Source organism: Rana temporaria, chromosome 13 (genome assembly GCF_905171775.1).
Source record: "Rana temporaria chromosome 13, aRanTem1.1, whole genome shotgun sequence".
Taxonomy (NCBI): domain Eukaryota; kingdom Metazoa; phylum Chordata; class Amphibia; order Anura; family Ranidae; genus Rana; species Rana temporaria.
In genome coordinates this window covers 60,083,908-60,105,315 of record NC_053501.1, presented here as the reverse complement: position 1 = coordinate 60,105,315, position 21,408 = coordinate 60,083,908, and the positions used below count along the sequence as shown (strand labels likewise).

At 40.9% G+C, this 21,408-nt stretch overlaps 1 protein-coding gene across 3 annotated transcripts in view; it reads right to left on the bottom strand.

Annotated features, from left to right (window-relative positions):
* DPH6 (diphthamine biosynthesis 6) overlaps positions 1–21,408 on the bottom strand; it is a 143,050-nt gene that overhangs the window by 80,792 nt on the left and 40,850 nt on the right. For all 3 annotated transcript variants that reach the window (XM_040333225.1, XM_040333224.1, XM_040333223.1), the window contains exons 4-8: positions 19,215–19,288; positions 17,586–17,704; positions 12,087–12,148; positions 8,180–8,274; positions 1–28 (exon numbers count right to left, since the gene is read on the bottom strand). The exon at positions 1–28 is cut by the window's left edge and continues 60 nt beyond it. In XM_040333225.1, the coding sequence (XP_040189159.1) occupies positions 1–28; positions 8,180–8,274; positions 12,087–12,148; positions 17,586–17,704; positions 19,215–19,288 (378 nt within the window). The remainder of the gene's footprint in view (positions 29–8,179; positions 8,275–12,086; positions 12,149–17,585; positions 17,705–19,214; positions 19,289–21,408) is intronic.

The window sequence follows — 21,408 nt, the reverse complement described above, 5'->3', positions numbered from 1 at the left end:
AGAATGCATCATCACCTCCGTGGAATCACTGCAGCATAAAGAGACAGAGGGGTCATGAACATGGCTGGACAGCTGCACTAAGCACAAACATGACAGGAGATGGAGGAATGTAATATGACAGTTCGCACTCACAAGATAAATGGAGCTAAACAGTAGAGGTATGTCGCCTCCACACAAAGCATGCCTCATCATGTTAATGTCCACTTCAAGCAGGTTTTGAGGTTTCCCTCTATTTACTAAAATCATGCTATGAGTATGTAGCAACAATCTAACGGCTCCATCTAATAGACTGCTCCAATTTTGGCAGATTCCTGCTGCTAGGGGTTCGGATCCCGGTCTCGGCTACATGTGAATTGAGTTTGGTGGTCTCAGCCCGGCTCCCGGTGGGTGTGCTATGCGAGGTAAGCCTGCGCTTAGTACGCCCACCCCCCTCCCACAAAAAAAACACCACACTTACACATGCACTCGAAATTGGGTTAACATGCACGCACTTTGACCACGCGGTCTCTAAAAAAAAGAGAGGCGAAGGACTAACGGGGCTGGTTGAGCGGGCTAGATCCTCTCACTCCCTTATAGGGAGTCCCTCTGCCCCGTTGGGCTTCAAAGCGGAGCAGGTAGGACGGGCTGTGTGGGAGGACCCCCTCACACCCGCCATTGCCACCCGGGGCATGGAGAAAGGTGGCAGATTGCCTCTGGGGGAGGCCTGCCTACTCCCAACTCCTGCAGTTTGGCTCCTCTCTCGAGTACACGCACAAAATACACTTAAAAAAAAAAAAATTCAAACCATGGGTGGCCCTATAAGTACCACCCTGTTTGACAAAAGTCAAGTTAAAAGTCAGCTGAGCAGGATGGAAAATGATCCACTGAACAATGACTGCATCCTATCAAATGACGCCACTTTACAGAAGCGCCCTTGTATTAAGGCAACCACTGGTGCTGTGACCGTCCGAATTCAATAGCATGCAGATTCCTACATCCAGGCTGTTATAGCAAGCACAACAAGACAAAATCAAGTTGTACATGGCACCTTAAAAGTTGTTTCTCTGAATACTAAAATGATATGATTCTGAGGGTTACTTTACAGCAGGTTAAATAATAGAAGAAATAATAATAATAATAATAATAATAATAATAATAATAATAATAATAGCATTATATGAATAATATAGGTTCTGTAAAAGCCCTGCAGCAGTATTGCTTTAAACCCCAAACTGAAAATCAGCTTGACGAGTTTCAGCGTACATCTGCAAAACAAATTGTAAGATTGTAATGATATATACACACTGAAACCTCTCCAAACCGATTTTCAATCTAGGGTTCAAAGCAATAGCACTCTCAGAAAACGTAACGCGCACATTTCAATCACAAAGTAGACACGTGGGTTTGAAATAATGTCGATACTGAAGCACCACAAAAAGTACATATGTAACATATGCAAATATGTGGGCAGAGGATAGCCAGACAGGACTGAAGGCAAAGAGATGACCTCACAGAGCTGTCGCCTGCGGCTATGAAGAGAGCTCATTAATAGTGGAGCTATAATTACAGGCCGGGCAAGATATGGAGAATAACGAATAACATTCTATAATTAGCTCCAGAATCATGAGAGAAAGCTCAGCTGATTATTAGAAAGTGAAAGTCTTATCTGTCACCCATTACTCCTATAAAGATATTCAGATGAGACTTTATATATCCTCCAGCTATGAGGTATCCTAATATTGGGACAATCCTGACTGATCCAATCAATGATACCTGTACATGCAGAGTTATTAAGTCTACTATTTGGGCTAAAATCATCCCCTGAAACCTCAGTTGGCAACCAATTAACACATAAAACACATAGAAACTGCTGAGGGAATATAAATGTTACTTAGTAAAAAAAAAAAAAAAAAAAGAAAAGCAATTGATTGAAGGATGGCACAAATAAAATGAAAACTATTAAAAGGACAATGTAGAGCAAAAACTAACTAATAGTGAACCACATTTTGGAGTGGAAACAAAGCTTTGCTCTGACCAGCAGTGGTTAACATTCTCCAGCACAGTGGTCACCAACATTTCGGCTTCATACACCACTAAACTCACAATTTTGAATCCCGTGCACCACCAACATGAATTTTACATGCCTGGCACATACACAATGCTCCAGCTATCTGCCCCCTTCCTCCTGGATCACACTGCTGCCTTATACACACAATGCTCCAGCTATTTGTCCCCTTCCTCCTGGATCACACTGCTGCCTTATACACAAAATGCTCCCAGCTATCTGCCCCCTTCCTCCACGCTCACACTGCTGCCTTATACACACACAGTGCTCTGGCTTTCTGCCCCCTTCCTCCAGGCTCACACTGCTTCCTTATACACACAGAGTTCTCCGGCTTTCTGCCCCCTTCCTCCAGGCTCACACTGCTGCCTTATACACACACAGTGCTCCGGATTTTTGCCCCCTTTCTCCTGGATCACACTGCTGCCTTATACACACACAGTGCTCCGGCTTTCTGCCCCCTTTCTCCTGGATCACACTGCTGCCTTATACAAACAATGCTCTGTGTCTCTGCCCCCAACTGCATCACACTTCTGCCTTACACAGACTTGTCATTGGATCTCACCTCAATATATAGCCATGTGTTCGAGCTGAATAGCTGAACTTCATTGGTCTTGCAGCTGGTGAAGTGTCATTGGCAACAGTATTGCCTTTCTGACATGGTTTTTACGCTGATCACACACCGCAATATACTATATATTTCAAATACTTTCAACCAGTTATTGACTCCAAAAAACAATTAAATGAATGGAGGAAACTGCCATCCCTGCCATATAAACACACCGTAACTTTACTGTATAAACGGTTGGGTTTCTTTAAATTGAGACCAATTTCTGTGGTTGAAAACTGGATGAAATTGCTACAAAAATGTTGTATGTATGCCCAACATTACTGGCTGCTAAATGTAAAATGTATCATTACATTAGCCTTGTAGAGGCTGGGCAGGCAAAATCACTATTGTTTACATACAATGCACCGACTGAGGGTCTGCAATTCTGCTGTACAGTATTTTCCTTTTAATAGACCACTATTGTGAAAAATCTGACAACTACAAGGTCAATAAAAGTATTAGTGATAGTACCCAGTATAAATTCCACAAGCTTTTACTTATATTTGTCTCCACTTTTACGGTACATTGAAAGACTGTTCAGCAAGTGACTGGGGCTCCAACAACAAATAATAGATTTGTAAGTATGACCGATTATGCCATAGTTTGTCCCAACCCCTGTAACATTTACTTTTGCGAATGTGAAAAACAAATATAATTAGAGGGCTGTGAAATATAAAATAAAAATAATTCATAGGCAGAATATTTTCATGTATCACCCCCACAAAGTTATCAGAATACAGGAGATTTGACAACAGAAGCGCTAGTAATTTTTTTCAATAACATTTCTTTTGCTAAATGAGCATGTGTAGCTCAATTCATGTAAAAAAGTAGAATTCAATAAATAGATTGAGATTCTATACACCAGATTTTCCCAACCTTTTCAACACAGAGGGACCCTTGAAATACCTTTCCGCTCTCAAAGAACACCCAGTAAAAATTACTATACAGTGCCTTGTGAAAGTATTCGGCCCCTTGAACTTTGCGACCTTTTGCCACATTTCAGGCTTCAAACATAAAGATATAAAACTAATTTTTTTTTTGGAAGAATCAACAACAAGTTGGACACAATTATGAAGTGGAACGAAATTTATTGGATATTTCAAACTTTTTTAACAAATAAAAAACTGAAAAATTGGGCGTGCAAAATTATTCAGCCCCCTTAAGTTAATACTTTGTAGCGCCACCTTTTGCTGCGATTACAGCTGTAAGTCGCTTGGGGTATGTCTCTATCAGTTTTGCACATCGAGAGACTGAAATTTTTGCCTATTCCTCCTTGCAAACCCGCTCGAGCTCAGTGAGGTTGGATGGAGAGCGTTTGTGAACAGCAGTTTTCAGTTCTTTCCACAGATTCTCGATTGGATTCAGGTCTGGACTTTGACTTGGCCATTCTAACACCTGGATATGTTTATTTGTGAACCATTCCATTGTAGATTTTGCTTTATGTTTTGGATCATTGTCTTGTTGGAAGACAAATCTCCGTCCCAGTCTCAGGTCTTTTGCAGACTCCATCAGGTTTTCTTCCAGAATGGTCCTTTATTTGTCTCCATCCATCTTCCCATCAATTTTAACCATCTTCCCTGTCCCTGCTGAAGAAAAGCAGGCCCAAACCATGATGCTGCCACCACCATGTTTGACAGTGGGGATGGTGTGTTCAGGGTGATGAGCTGTGTTGCTTTTACGCCAAACATAACGTTTTGCATTGTTGCCAAACAGTTTGATTTTGGTTTCATCTGACCAGAGCACCTTCTTCCACATGTTTAGTGTGTCTCCCAGGTGGCTTGTGGCAAACTTTAAACGACACTTTTTATGGATATCTTTAAGAAATGGCTTCCTTCTTGCCACTCTTCCATAAAGGCCAGATTTGTGCAGTATACAGGGACTGATTGTTGTCCTATGGACAGAGTCTCCCACCTCAGCTGTAGATCTCTGCAGTTCCTCCAGAGTGATCATGGGCCTCTTTGGCTGCATCTCTGATCAGTCTTCTCCTTGTATGAGCTGAAAATTTAGAGGGACGGCCAGGTCTTCGTAGATTTGCAGTGGTCTGATACTCCTTCCATTTCAATATTATCGCTTGCACAGTGCTCCTTGGGATGTTTAAAGCTTGGGAAATCTTTTTGTATCCAAATCCAGCTTTAAACTTCTCCACAACAGTATCTCGGACCTGCCTGGTGTGTTCCTTGTTCTTCATGATGCTCTCTGCGCTTTAAACGGACCTCTGAGACTATCACAGTGCAGGTGCATTTATACGAAGACTTGATTACACACAGGGGGATACTGTTTATCATCATTAGTCATTTAGGTCAACATTGGATCATTCAGAGATCCTCACTGAACTTCTGGAGAGAGTTTGCTGCACTGAAAGTAAAGAGGCTGAATAATTTAGCACGCCCAATTTTTCAGTTTTTAATTTTTTTTAAAAGTTTGAAATATCCAATACATTTCGTTCCACTTCATGATTGTGTCCCACTTGTTGTTGATTCTTCAAAAAAAAATTACAGTTTTATATCTTTATGTTTGAAGCCTGAAATGTGGCAAACGGTCGCAAAGTTCAAGGGGGCTGAATACTTTCGCAAGGCACTGTATCTACAACTTATGATACATTATTGTGATGGTCAGTGAGAAGATTGCTCCTTACACTTGAGGACATTGGGAAGAATTACCCCTTACAGATAGTTAAAAATATAATTTAGTCAGTGGGAACTTATCAGTAGGAATTTATCGGAGAGGCAAAAATTGGTAATTGCTCATGAAACCCCTAGCACAATTTTCAGGGAACCCTATGGTTCCATAGAACCCTGGTTATGAAACCCCGCTATACACTGTATGTAAAAACACATTATAAACATAAAGCTGAGGAAGTCATTTCATATCATGTAGGAGGGGAGTTAGTGGAATACTGAGTAATCACATCACCAAAGTTCAACACAGTTTTATCCAGCTAAGTAAGGAATAATTACACTTTCGATTGATTCACAATTAATCTAAACAGTAAGATTTTTGTGCTTACCCTTTCTCATTTTTTTTGAGTCTATTGAGGGACACAGGAATTCAGGAATAGTAGACCTGCCAAGTCCACAAGAAAAAAGACCCATGCACCACACTCCTAACCTTGGAATTAAAGAACTAGAGGTACCAGACAGTTATGTTGCCTGGCCAGACAACCCACCTCGCATGAGGTATCCAGGGAAAGCAAAGACCTTACAGAGTAATATCCCCAGAGACAGTCAAAGGATTCCTGAGATATGTAAAAATTAACCACTTGAGGACCGCCGCGCAACGATATACGTCGACAAAATGGCCTGGCTGGGTCCAGTAACACTCAAATTGTAACATGCAACTCTGGTAACTGAACACGGCCAATAATATTTGATTATTGTAGATGTAATAGTTCAAGCTCATTCATGAACAGACCATTCCCAATACTTTCATTGTGGAGCTGCTTGAAATCATTCTACCTCTCATTTGAATCAAAATATTGGCATGCCTTACACACAAGCATGATCATGTCAGGTCAAATGTGACAATGTTTACAGCTGAAACAGTAGGTAATAGGAAAAGGGAAGAGAAAATTGTCCCTGCATCAAGCCCCCTCAGAATCTACAGCCTTTCATTCCATGATGTGACCTCAACAGTGACATATCTGCCCGCCATTTGTAACTTTATTCTGGTACACATGAATCTCCATCTATTGCCACCTGCTGATGTTTTTACATACAAAGCATTATAGGTCTATGATTAACCTATTTTGAGTAAAATGGCATTACGTAATGAGGCTATAGTTACCTAAATAAAGTTCCCAGTGCATGAAAAAGCTCAAACAATACAAGGGTGCTGCTGTCAGAATACAACTTACCAGCGGGTGGGGGTGTAATTCCAATGTAACGTGTAGGGCGGAGCTTATTGACTTGGGAGAGTGAGCAAGAGACCTTACAGACGGCATAATCCATCCAGAGCGGTGTTTGCTCTTTCAGTGGCTGCAGTGGGAAGTGTGTGAGTGAACACAGCAGCACGTTTTGAAGCGCTTGTTTTTTAAGATTCATGTGAGTGCATATACATTTGTATTTTAAATAAAATTGTTTTATTGACCTCAAGATCTGGATAACTACTATGGACAACATCCTGAATGTGCACTTTTCCTCCATTGATTGGATCCATCTGGTTGACCTGAATATGGGCTGGTTCATGTGATTTTGACATTTGTAGTTTAGGGGGTCAGATCGCCAGGTAAGAGCACACCTTTGGGGGACCCGGTGGAGGATTGCCTGCACTTATTCACAGCACACTTTTGTTTTTTCAACACTGGCTCAAGTTTTAATTGTGTTTCTATAAACTTTAAACAGATCTTTTGTATGGACTTTGAGCACATTTTTTTTAAGTTAATTTTGATCACAATATTACATTGTTCATTTATCATTACCTGTTACACAAAGTCATTCATTTCACAATATTGATATTTTATCTCATAATATTAATATTTGGTTTTGTTATAATAAGTACAGCACCTTTATATTAAATTTTAAGAATGCACTGCACTGCTAGCAGCTAATTGAATTGTTACTGTAGCACAGCCCATATATCTATATACCTGAATGAAAACCTAGCTGTGTATGGCCAGCCTTAACAATGTTGAACATACCAGAACCACCAATTAGAATTTTTAGGCTGTAAACAGAAAGAAGCATAAAATCGGAACAATCTACAGAGACTTATAATTCCTCTATAAATTCTTCCACTCCAGCTTCAATACAATAATAATTGAAAACAGTGCTTATTAATTAGACAAGCACAAGCCAAAGCAGAAGCTACAGATAATAACCAAATTCCAATTTTCCCTGTTTAGCAAAAGAAAACGAATGTCTGAACAGTTTGATGGGCAGCAATGTTAGATTTGTTTTGTTCTAGTTTTTATACTGTATAGGACAAGGTTCCAAACTGATGAAGATATGATTAACTGGAAATCCTGAAAATCCAGGTGCAGACAACATATTTAAAGTAGAGTTCCACCCTAAACATGAACTATTAATGTAAAAACAAATTTTATTTTTTACTCAGATTTTTTTAATCTGCCTAGTTCCTGGTCCTAGGTGGTTCAACTTCCTGTCCTAAGACCCCATTGCCTCCTGGGAAATGATGACACTCATTTCCCAGGAGTCTCTGGGCATTACTGTGCCTAAAAATCACCCAGCATGCACCTCTCCCTGAAAACCAGGAGGAAAAAGGAACTGGGCTTCACATGCCCACACATATGATGGATACGGCCACAACATGAGCTGGAGGATATAAGGCAAGTGTTTGCAATAATTTCTAGAATGATTGGGGAGCCATCAATATGTTTTAGGGACAATTTAATGTGATTAATTTTAGCTTTAAAAAAAGAAAATAATAATGCCCAGAACTCCTCTTTAAAATATGCATACTGGAAGCATAGGACAAAGATTAGGAAACCTAAAATACTGTACAGATGACATTTATATTACAGAATTATTACCATAAAACACGTAAGATGTTTATAGTGAGAATAAACTTACACAACAATCTCTTTTGAAAAGAGGGGGCAGTCCAAGGTGAGGGTCTCATATTCTCCTCCTTCTCCACACACATGGACACCATACAGAGCAGAGAGCTGTAACAACAAAGGCCATTTGTGTTCTTAAAGTCTCTTTCCATGTCCATAGAGAATGGTTAGTTGATGAGTGGTGTGCAGCTGTCCCAGGACATGAGGACCATCACCTGATCCAAACAACATTTTCCAAATAGGGCAACAAGCACCTCATCTCTATAGGTAGAAAACACTATCCATAAGCAAATATTACACTCACCGGACACTTTTTAGTACACCTGTTGAATTGCTTGGCAACACAAACTGCTAATCAGGCAATCACATGGCAGCAACTCAATGCATTTAGAAGTGGTGAAGACGACTTGCTGAAGTTCAAAACGAGCAATAGAATGGGGAAGAAAGGGGATTTAAGTGACTTTGAACAGTTGGAACTTAGAGGTCCAAAGTGTGCCTCCATTTGGAACGCATGGATGTTCGTTCTGAGTATTTAAAAAACTGCTGATCTACTGGGATTTTCAGGGTTTACAGAGACTGGTCCAAAAAAGAGAAAATATCCAGTGAGAGGCAATTGTGTGGCCAAAAAAGCCTTATTGATGTCAGATGATAGCAAGGCAACAGTAACAAATAACCACTTGTTACAACCAAGGTATGCCGAATACCAACTCTGAATGTGCAATACATAAAACCTTGAAGCAGATGGGCTAAAGCAGCAGAACTGGTACAACTGTCAGCTAAGAACAGGAAACTGACGCTACAATTCAATTCATTAACTCATTCAAATTGGACAATAGAAGAATGTAAAAATGTTGCCTGGTCTGATGAGTCTCCATTTAAGCTGCGACTTTCAGATCCTCGGGTTAGAATTCTGTGTAAACATGAAAACATGGATCCATCCTGCCTTTTATCAAGGGTTCAGGCTGGGGGTGTAATGGTGTGGGGGATATTTTCTTGGCACACTTTGGACCTCTAAGTTCCAACTGAGCATCATTTAAAGGCAATGGCCTACCTGAGTATAGTTGCTGACCATCACCTTGTGCTATTCCACCACAAGTTTACTAATGAGTGACAATCCACCAAAAATTATACAATTATTCTTCTTAGAAGACTATGTATGTATATATGAAAAGGCACATAAATTTACCATACTTGTGTTAGTATATCAAAATTAGTGCTCTTTAAACACGTGTGCTACCCTATTCCGGGTTTACAAAAAATATAAATATTGTGTTTCTAAACCACAATTAATATGGTGAAAATAATAACAAATATTGATAAAAAGTATATGTAAAGGAGGATTCCTAAATGAATCCTCTTCTCTTTAATAGAAAAGTCCCAATGTGATAACCAGGTGCTCCTAAACAATAGATATTCTTCCTGTGAAGTGTTCAAATGCAATGTGATTTCACCACTTCCGTGATCTTCCCATCACCGTTAAAAATGGCCACTCACCAGATCCTATTCAATAAATGCCTTTGGTTCATTCCCAGGATAACCACTCCTATTTTGCGTCACCACAACAGTCAGGTATCTTGAGTATGTTATTATGGCCATTCTTTCTCTATAAAAGCTCACAGGGAAAGGATGCCCATCATAGTGTAGTAGATAAAAGAATTTATTGGTTTAAAATACAAAGCATATATTGCACTCACAATTTAGTGTGCCTGTATGCCGGCACCAAGCTTCTCCAGCCGTGTATGCAAACATATGAGGGAATATGCATTTCTCTATTCTGTTCTCCCAGGGCCTTTCTTTCGATCGGTGTGATGTCCCGTCAGAAGCAGGCTTGGTGGGAATGAACCAAAGGCATTCATTGAATAGGATCTGGTGAGTGGCCATTTTTAACGGTGGTGAAAGTGGTGAAATCACGTTGCATTTGAACACTTCACAGGAAGAATATCTATTGTTTAGGAGCACCTGGTTATCACATTGGGACTTTTCTATTAACCACTTAAGCCCCGGACCTTTAGGCAGCTAAATGCCCAGGCCAGGTTTTGCGATTCGGCACTGCGTCGCTTTAACAGACAATTGCACGGTCGTGCGACGTGGCTCCCAAACAAAATTGACGTCCTTTTTTTCCTACAAATATTGCTTTCTTTTGGTGGTATTTGATCACCTCTGCGGTTTTTATTTTTTGCGCTATAAACAAAAATAGAGCGACAATTTTGAAAAAAATGCAATATTTTTTACTTTTTGCTATAATAAATATCCCCCAAAAACATATATAATTTTTTTTTTCCTCAGTTTAGGCCGATACGTATTCTTCTACCTATTTTTGGTAAAAAAAATAGCAATAAGCGTTTATCGATTGGTTTGCGCAAAATGTATAGCGTTTACAAAATAGGGGATAGTTTTATTGCATTTTTTTTTTTTTACTACTAATGGCGGCGATCAGCGATTTTTTTCGTGACTGCGACATTATGGCGGACACTTCGGACAATTTTGACACATTTTTGGGACCATTGTCATTTTCACAGCAAAAAAATGCATTTTAAATTGCATTTTTTATTGTGAAAATTACAGTTGCAGTTTGGGAGTTAACCACAGGGGGCGCTGGAGGAGTTATGTTTCACCTAGTGTGTGTTTACAACTGTAGGGGGGTGTGTCTGTAGGTCTGACGTCATCGATCGTGTCTCCCTATAAAAGGGATCACACGATCGATGACGCCGCCACAGTGAAGCACGGGGAAGCCGTGTTTACATACGGCTCTCCCCGTTGTTCAGCTCCGGGGAGCGATCGCGAGGGGGCGGCTAGAAACGAATAGCGGCGTCCTCATCCCCGATCGCTCCCTGAGGCTTACCGACCGCCGCATGTAACAGGGGGGTCCCGAGCGGACCCCCGACCCGCGGAAAGGCAGCGACGTGCGGGCAAGTCGTTCTGCCTGTTCATGCTATTTTGCCGACGTATATGTACATGCGGCGGTCGTTAAGCCGTTAAAGAGAAGATGACTAATTTAGGAATCCTCCTTTACATATACTTTTTATCAATATTTGTTATTATTTTCACCATATTAATTGTGGTTTAGTAACACAATATTTATATTTTTTGTGAACCCGGAATAGGGTAGCGCACGTGTTTAAAGATTTAAAGAGCACTAATTTTGATATACTAACACAAGTATGGTAAATTTATGTGCCTTTTCATATATACATACATAGTCTTCTTAGAAGAATAATTGTGTACATTTTGGTGGATTGTCACTCATTAGTAAACTTGTGGTGGAATAGCACAAGGTGATATTTATAGGTGCTAATTTGGTTTATGGCACATGATTAGGTAGATGTAGGTCACCTACCAGGGTAGCGCAATCCTTATACTATATCAACTACATTTTGGGCAAGCCACCACAGAGCGACTTGCACTTTTTGATTGCAGCAAACCATTCAATATAGAACAAACTTTTTTCCATTTGCGCCAGTAACATCCGTCCCATATAGTTGCTGACCAAGTCCATCCCTTTATGACTACAGTGAACCCATCTTCTGATGGCTACTTCCAGCAGGTTAATGCACTATGTCACAAAGCACAAATCATCTCACCACTGCTTTTTTGAACATGACAATGAGTTCACATTACTCCAATGGTCCCCACAATCACCAGATCCCAATCAAATAAAGCACATTTGGGATGTGGTGGAACAGGAGATTCGCACCATGGATGTGCAGCCGACAAATCTGCAGCAAATGCTTGATGCTATCATGTGAATATGGACAAAAATCTCTGAGGATCGTTTCCAACACCTTGTAGAATCCATGCCATGAGTAATTAAGGCAGTTCTGAAGGCAAAAGTGGGTCCAACCCAATACTAGCAAGGTGTGCCTAATAAAGTGTACGGGGAGTGTATATTAAACTGCAATCAGCAAAAAATAATACATTACCTGTTTCAGATAGGGCCTCATCTCTTCCAATGTCTTCCCAAGGTGCTTTTCAGGGTCTAATCCTGCATGGAAAAAATAACGAATGTAAAGGCTAGTTGAAGCTTCACACCTATTTTATCTTTTTATAGTCCTGTACTCCCTCATATTATGATCTGCAACTGATTCTTTGCAGGAAGATATATTATTATACCCAATTCTTTCAGTTAACACATATCTTCCCTTTCTCCCACTCCAGTGTTCTATGCAGGCAGAGTATCTGAGACCATTGTCCTCATACTGCCTTGTATTGCAGAGAAAGGGAGGTGGAGTGTCTGACCAGGTCAGTTACATTAACAGTGTACTGGGTCATACTCTGGTGACTACTGAACAGTCATATATAGACACACTGCACTGCTAGTAGTAGTAGTATAATACTACACAACAGGTTTTATAATATTGAGCTGCATATGTTCACTCTTGCATAAACCCCTCTTTCCAGGGTAGGGAATCTCTTATTTTTTTTGTCAATTGTTAACAATGCTACAAACTGACAAAAGATTTGAGGCAAAATTTATACTGGCTTATAAACTGCCATGCTTCTGAAAAGTGATTGTGCTCAGATCGCTTTTTAAAAAGGAATTTGACAGTTGATGAAGGGTGAACATAGTAAACCTTTACACTACCGACTTTAACCCTGTAAATGCCGCAGCAATGCGCTGCAACCATGTGAACTGCACACGACTGCGGCATGTCCTAGCTTGGGGGACGATCAGAGGTGGTACTGTCCACAAAATGCAACAGAAGCAATCATCATTTCATTTTTGCTGCAAGCTTAAAGCAAAGCATCGCAATCGAGGCATGTGAGCACCCCCATTCACTGCCTTTGCAACTTGGGAGGTGCAGTTTGGGGCGGGGGACGACTCAGGGAGCTGAACTGCGTCTTCTTATTGCCTTCTCCACTTCATCCCAACTCACACATGAAGGAGAGCTCCTAGTTTACTTAGTCGGCCATACACAGAGCAAATTCGCTTGATTTCCCCATCAACACAGACAGTGTTAATGTGGGAATCCCTCCTGCCGGGCCATTGTCTTCTTCTCCCATGGTGGGGGGCATTATAAGTGAGCACATTCCCTCTGTTCTCAGATTGATAAGAGCTGGGGGAGGAGAAGCAGCAGGACACTGAGCTTCCCAGTGACAGGCTGTGGGCTGGGGGGTGTCAGGACAAGTCTAATCATCAGAAGAGAGCAGGCTGAGTTCCCAGCATAGCTAGAGAACTGACCACGATGTGTTCTCCTGCTTAGTGTGGCCAGTTTATGATAGGAAAGCAGAGGGACTGACAGGAACACCAGGGATTTCACACAAAGGAAGCAATACAAAAACTACCATGTACTTTTTCAAGTACATGGTACAGCAGGCACATATCAGGAATATAAAATGTTGGGGTAGCAAATGGTTTTACGGTGGCCATACATGGATTGGAATTCGGCCAGTTCAGCAGGGACTGGGGGAATTTCGATTTGTATGGGCACCCTGGTTGTACACAAGTCGATCTATTGATCAACTTGTGTACAATCAGCCCATCAGGTTTTTCCAAAATAATTAGTACCATCAGCTATAGCCGGGAACACGGATCATTGTGTTCTACCAGCAGGGAAGGCTCCCCGCAGGCAGAACAGAATAGCGCTACAGGAGGTATTCGAGCAATATTCTTTCCTTTCAACTGTGGTAGAAGTTACGGAAAGTGCATAATCTATGATCTGCCTTACATTATATAATTTTCTTCACCCTCAATTAGGGTTGTCCCGATACCACTTTTTTAGGACCGAGTACAAGTACCGATACTTTTTTTCAAGTAGTCGCCGATACCGAATACCGATACTTTTTTTTAATGTCATGTGACTGTTTTCAAACCACAATACAGACCAAAGATATTTTCTTTAGAATTATGAAGAACTGGTACATCATGGTGTGGGGCTGTTTTTTAGCATACGGTACTGGAAAACTACATATCATTGAAGGAGTGATCACAGGGAGGCAGCTTATTAGTGCATCTCATCAGTGCCACCCAATCAATGCCAGTGCCACCTATCAGTGCCATCCATTTATGAGTGCCATTCAATCAATGCCAGTGCCACCTATCAGTGCCATCCAATGGTGCCATCCAATTTGTGCTCGATGTAAAAAAAAAAAAAAAAAAAAAAGTATTCTATTTTGGTATCGGGAGTATTTGCGCGAGTACGAGTACTAGCGCAAATACTCGGTATCGGTCCCGATACCGATACTGGTATCGGTATCGGGACAACCCTACCCTCAATTATGTAGTGCAAGGACCTGCCTGATTGCATAAAAATGTAAAGTGTTTAAGTTTGACGTCATATTATATGCTTTTGGTAAATCTAAAGGAAAATTGTACAAAACAATTGTATAATGTATGACCAGCCTTACTCAGGACACTGGAACACCATAAAAGGTTTATATTTAAGAGGATTGTTTTTCTTATATTGTATTGTGACTTTGTTATATGTTTAATTAAATTAGTTTGCATACAAATAATGCTTCGATGAGGTCCTTGAGGGCTCGTTCACACAGCAAGCCACGGTGAACGCACGCTCGATATTGTGTGCTGGGAGAAACATACCTATGCGCCGATTCCGGCATATTCTTTTTTTCATTACAGGTTCGTTGTGATGAGGTAGATTGTGTCTGGACACACGACACTTAAAAGGAGAAGTCAAGCCGGAGATGGTTTGGCTGAGCTTCTTCTATGAGTCACAGGATTCCAATAATTTTGCACTCCTGCAACCCGTTTTCAGCAGAGAGCGATCTGAAGTCCACTTTCTGATGACGTCACTGGAATCAGTTCAGGCACTGCGTCATCACGACAAAGTGTGGATCCAGGTTAGGATGAAGGAAAAAAGCTGGGTAAGCCGCACTCCAAAAAAACTCCTCCTTTAATTAAAAATCACAAAATACATGCCACAGCAAAAAACAGCACAACAAAAGAAAAGCTGACGTTTCGCACTATGCCTTAGTGCTTCTTCATAGCTTTTTTGGAGTGCGGCTGTCCCAGCTTTTTTCCTTCATCCTAACCTGCATTTTGATTGCACTGCCTGCACCCTTGGCTCAGACCACAGGAATCAGATTACCTGGTTCTCTTTGAGCGGTTACCCACTCTCTCAAAGTGTGGATCCACCTGGTGCCTGGACTGATGCTCGTCTTAGGCTCTTAGCGGTTCGACAGCCACTCCCTGCTTCTCCACAGCTCAGCACTCCAATGAGCTCGGGGGGGGGGGGGCATAGCGGAGAGCTGCTGACAGGCAGCAGCTCTCTGCTCAGGGAGCTGTGAGAACCAAGCCATCAGCGATGTTCGATCGCTCGGTTCTCAGTGTAGAGGCAGCTGGGGGGGACCTATGCTGCATCCACCTAGGTAAACATGATTAGGGGTGAAAAATAACTTTACTTTCCTTTTAAAAAAAGTCGTACATGCAGTACTTTTTCCAGCAAAATTAGGCAAATGACCTTGTTTTGTGTTGGGACTGCACAACAGTCCAACATAAATGATGTTAGGTAACCCTAAGAGATGTGTAGCCTGGTGGTGGACTACTACTACGGAGCTTTTAAAATTTCATTAAAATGTGAGTTCAATGCTAGCTGGAGTGGTTTCATTTTTAACCCCTCGGATACTGCACTATAGGAGGCACTTTCTCTCATTTTTTTCATGTGTTGCTGAACATACCGGCAGTCATTGTGGATTTAAAGTTTGAAGCAGCACAAGTGGAAGGAGTACCTACTTGCTTTTGATTACTTTCATCCTTTGAGCCACCAAGTTTTTCAGACGATCCCTGGGAGGGAATGTTTGCACAGGGTGCAAGGCGTATTTGACCCCTTGTGACACAAAAGAAACCAAAAGTGAAAAAAAGGAAAGCAAAAAAAGAGGAAAATGGTCCCACTACATTTGATATATAGAAAAACATAAAATATCCATCCTTATGGAATAATTTAGTCTTTATAAGGTTATTCCAAGTGATCATCCAAAAAGTAGGTAGAAATATAGAGCGAACTTCATCCACCAGGAAGGCACCCAGAAGTGGTAATTACAAGACCGTAGATGTCAAGTTGCGTTATGAACAGATCCAAATCTGATGGAGGCACGGCGGCTTCTCCTTTCGCATTTCCAATCCCAGACGACGTCCGTGGTGACGAAACGTGTAGGTGTGGCTTGCAGATTCAACGTCATCACGCCGTTCCAGACAAGGAAGCATGGAGTACACACAAACGTGAGGAGGAGAAGCCGCTGTGCCATCAGATTTGGATCTGTTCATATCGCAACTTGACATCTACGGTCTTGTAAGTGCATAGCTACTTGGCCTAATAAATCTTTACTTTATGGTATTATCCTATGGTCTCTCTTTTTCTCTGATCACTCGAGATAACAGACACCGCCTCAGACATTCCATAGAGGGTCCAGAGGGAGACCTAAAATCCCCACGCTTGCTGAGACCACTGTAATAGTGGTCACATTGATAGGGTAAGGAGACTGCATTACCACTTCTGGGTGCCTTCCTGGTGGATGAAGTTCACTCTATCTTTCTACCTACTTTTTGGATGATCACTTGGATTAACCTTATAAAGACTGAATTATTCCATAAGGATGGATTTTTTATGTTTTTCTATATATCAAATGTAGTGGGACTTTTTTCTTCTTATTTTTGCTTTCCTTTTTTTCACTTTTGGTTTCTTTTGTGTGACATATACTTGTTTTTTACTATAATCTGATATTGTGAGATTCAACTCTCATTATTCACCAGCTAATAGAACTACTTTTAAGATCTATTCACATTAGATCCTTTTTTCAACTTCTTTTGAGCGCTGTACTGTATATTACATATGTCTTATTAATTTTTGTATCACAATTTTTTGGTACTGGCAGCTTATTATTCATTATTCTTTTAACACATATCATTTATATTTTTGTCGAGCGCAGTGTTTTCCTTGTGGAATTTTTATTGGTGTTTGACCCCTTGCAGGATCGTTTAAAGGAGGTGAGCGAGCATTGCATGAGGTGGTGGGAGCACTCCATTCATGAAGGTTGTCTGAAGACATCACACAAGCTTGTTTTTGTTTTGCACAACGTGGATTCATTCATTTTATGTTTTTGGACTTTTTTCATATTACTGCAATATCAGTGTTTATCACCATAATTGTTTATTTCACTTTTACAGCGCTGTCACACCTATATTGTTTTTTATTGATTTCTGTGGGAGCACATTAGTGACAGCTGCAGTAAAAAGTAATCACTACTATATGTTTTTCTAAGTTTTACATTGCATAACATATTAGCGCGCAACTACCTCTATTTTCATTAACCCTAAAAGACTGTCAACCATTGTAGTACTATTTTCCTGCAACAAGTAATTGGTTTTACAGTGACGGACTTCATCGTCAGAGGTCAGTATTTTGACAAAGCTACAGCACAAGATAAACGTGTTATCTTATCTCCCATTGACCGCTCCCTCTTACCAAACGCAGCTACCTTGATGAGTATGGCTTGCAAACCACTGGATATCATTTCATCCAAAAGGTCCTCCTGCTTCCTTCGCCAGAGATAAGCCAATGGCTGCAGACCAAGGCGTTGACACCTGTACAGGACAGGCAGCAAATGTCAAACAGTGTATAATCTGCGTTTCTATATCAGAATTTCATACAGATACTGCTGCATGTAACATCTCTTCTCAAAACCTAATCTAGAAAGGCTTTCTTGACACTATATACAGGCAAAGAAACACAGTGGCCATTATTTGCTAAAGGAGTAGAGCATGTACACTTTCAAAGTGAATTTTCACAGGGTAGGCTGACTGAAGTATTGCAAAAAATGGCCTGGTCAGAAAGGGGGCAAATACTTTCGGGGCTGAAGTGGTTAAAGATTCTGACTACCAGTAAGAACGATTCCTTACATTTAAAGAGCACCTGTCATTTCAGATCCATCATGGCAGCGCCTGTTAGCGGGCATCCACTCACCTGCTGCCGCCACACCCCTCACCTTGTTGTGTCACCATGTCAAAAATGAAAAGGGGAGGGGGAATTGGGAAATGCAAGTAATATCACTAGTAGATAGATATCCGAAGTATATTGGGTATCTATAATAGGTCACTCATCGAATGATGGTACTGTTGCTGTAACCATAACAACATGTAAATTGGTTGAGAAGGGAGTAAGTGGGGGGATTGGGGATGGTCTAAGTGAAGACAAGATGGTAAGGGGTTACTTTAGGCAACAGTAAATGACCTTGAGAGGTCATTTACTGTTGCCTAAAGTAACCCCTTACCATCTTGTCTTCACTTAGACCATCCCCAATCCCCCCACTTACTCCCTTCTCAACCAATTTACATGTTGTGTCACCAGCCGTTCCATTAAAGTGACTGGGACTGTCTGTGAGTCAACAGCGGGTCAGAGGAGGAGCCACTGCAGGACAGAAATGACAGTTGCTCTTTAAAAATTATGATAAAATTATGATTAAAATCAAGCCTTTTTACTAGCGATTTAAATCAGGATTTAAAATTGACTTGATTTAAACCAAATCCACCCTGTAAGGAACTCAATCTCACCATACCCAGCATTGGGATTATTTGTGACATGACATGAAGCACCCCTTGAAGCCACTTACGAGAACACCGTAAAGATCAAGCAGGGTCCTGGTGAGTGCTGCCTTCCATCATTGCCCTCACCACTGACCATTAAGATTGGGCCTACAATTAAACCTCACACTTCACACTTTTGTTATCCTATAAATGTGTAGTTTTTATTGCACTAAGCCTGTGAACTTTTTTTCTTGTCACCTCTGTTATAAAACGGCATCTGGTTTCAATGGTGTGCTCTGCCTGCATCTGTGCTTAAATTGCTGGCTATTAAATCATCAGCAGCTTCAACCAATCACATCTGTATGCACTACATATCAGCAATATTACCATTTTCTTTTCCTTGGTGTTACACTTGCTACTGCAATAAGTTCCTACTGCTACTTATTGTCCCAAAGTACAATATATTTTCACACTGTACAATTAATCTGTGCAAAGAGATATACCACAAGATTCTAACTCACAATAATTAGGCAATTAAAGCAACACCCACAAGCACAAACAAAATTCTTACACATTTTCTACTCGAACACGCTGGTAGTCAGACAGGATGGCTCCAACAGATACAGCATCTACGCACTCCTTTTCCTAGAAGAATAATAACATCCATGAGAAAATACCAGGTGAAACCTTTCCTGATTAACTTTAATGATAATGACAAATGATCACATACAGTCCGAGTAAAAAAAACACAAAAAACACCAAAAAAAAAAAAGTACATAAAGAAATTTAAGTGGCGAAGAACAACTCCGCAAGCTGCATACACTATTAATAAAATCTATCCAAGACCAATGCTTTTTTGGGTTTTGAATGGTCCTGTCCAGTTTTTTTCCCGCTGAAGATTTTCCTTAAAGTGATTGTAAAGTTTATTTATTTTTTGCTTTAAAAATAACAAACGTTGTACTTTCAGCTGAAGTTCCTGGCCCCTTCCTCCTTCCGAGAGCCCCCATATTAAAGCGGGAGTTCACCCAAAAATCAACTTTCTGCAGTTAGATCCAGCATAATGCTGACATCTGCAGTATGCTGGTCTTTTTTTTTTTTTTGGTACTTATCGTTATAGCAGTAATTCTTCTATGCCTCCGAGCGGGGATTGTAGATGTCAGATACTGCAGATGTCAGCAGTATGATGGATCTAACTGCAGAAACTTGATTTTTGGGTGAACTACCGCTTTAAGCAGCTTGCTATGTGTAGCAGCCTCCCCAGCACCCCCTAATTACTTATCTGAGCCCCAATCTTTCTCCAGCGATGTCCATGATTCTTAGCGGTCCAGGACTCTCCTCCTGATTGGCTGAGACACAGCAGCGGCACCATTGGCTCCAGCGGCTGTCAATCATAGTCAGTTAGCCAATCAGGGAAGAGGCGGGGCCGGGCCCTGCATCTGAATGGACACACATGGCTGTGACTCGGCTCAGGTGCCCACATAGCAAGCTCTTTGTTGTGGGGGCAATCGACAGGAGGGAGGGGTCTGGAGCAGCGAAGAGGGACCCAAGCAAAACCAACTGCACAGAGGAGGAAAGTATAACATGTTTGTTATAAAAAAAAGGGAGAGAAACTTTACAATCACTTCAATGCATAGAATGCATTAAGATAAAAAAAAAAAAAAAAAACTTCTGCCTTTACAACTCCTTTAACTTCCTATCCTAAATGCCCTCCTAAAACTGAAATGGGTGTCCCCATTGGAATATTCTCTTTTCCTTCTTGTTCCTATCGCAACTGTAAATTCTGAATTACACCAATTATTTGTCCTGGTGACAATGAACATATAGAAAGGGATGCAGACAGAGAATAAAAACCTGACAGTTTTTTTATGGATGGTTGCACTTTAAAACAAAGTGCACTTGGCCTGTTTGCCCCTTTGCACTGGCTTACAGTGACTCATCCTCTCCCTCCATAGATGCATACTTACCTGCAAACAGCCATGACCCTTGGTTTTTGCTTACATCCAGGCTGTGCCTGCACATTACAGGCCTGCAGAGTTCCAAGAAGCTGCCTCCCACCGCCCCTTTATCTCCAGCCCCAGGAACGTAGAATTTTATGGGACTGTGTACTTTGCAAAATGTCACTGTAGACTGAACCCACCAGCACATTGTGCCAACAGGTTGGTCTACAGTAACATTTGTAAAGGCCACCACTATATGGAGGATAGATGTGTTGAAGTGGTGGTAAATTTGTAATAATGCCAAGTCAAACCCCGATTTTGTGGTTACCTATATGGCTTTGCTTTTAACCATTAAACGTAAACGCTCATGGCACTCTGTTTTGTTTACTTTATGCCTTATCCTTGTACAAGACCCAAATGGTTTATTTCCTGTATAAGACTGTGTTATAATATAAGGTACAGCACTAAAACAATATATTGATAACACCAAAAACTCCATTGAAAAGTTAAGAAACAATTAACATGCATGTACAAGGGAAATCGTATGTGAATAGCAATGCTCCAGAGACAAACGTGTAAAATGACAGTAAAGTGAATATAAACTGTTAAATAAATAAGTGAATTTTACAATCCAATATATAGTGAATGAGTCCCATAAATCACAAATAAATGTGTATAAATCCCGGAACTTCTTCCTATAAGTAAACAAAAAATTTGTGGAAAAGCCAGAAAGCACACTCCTTCCACCAAGGGGAACACCCAAGTGCTGATGATGCAGTCTCCTTACCAACAGATGTGACCACAATCACGGCGGTCAATATAAGCCCA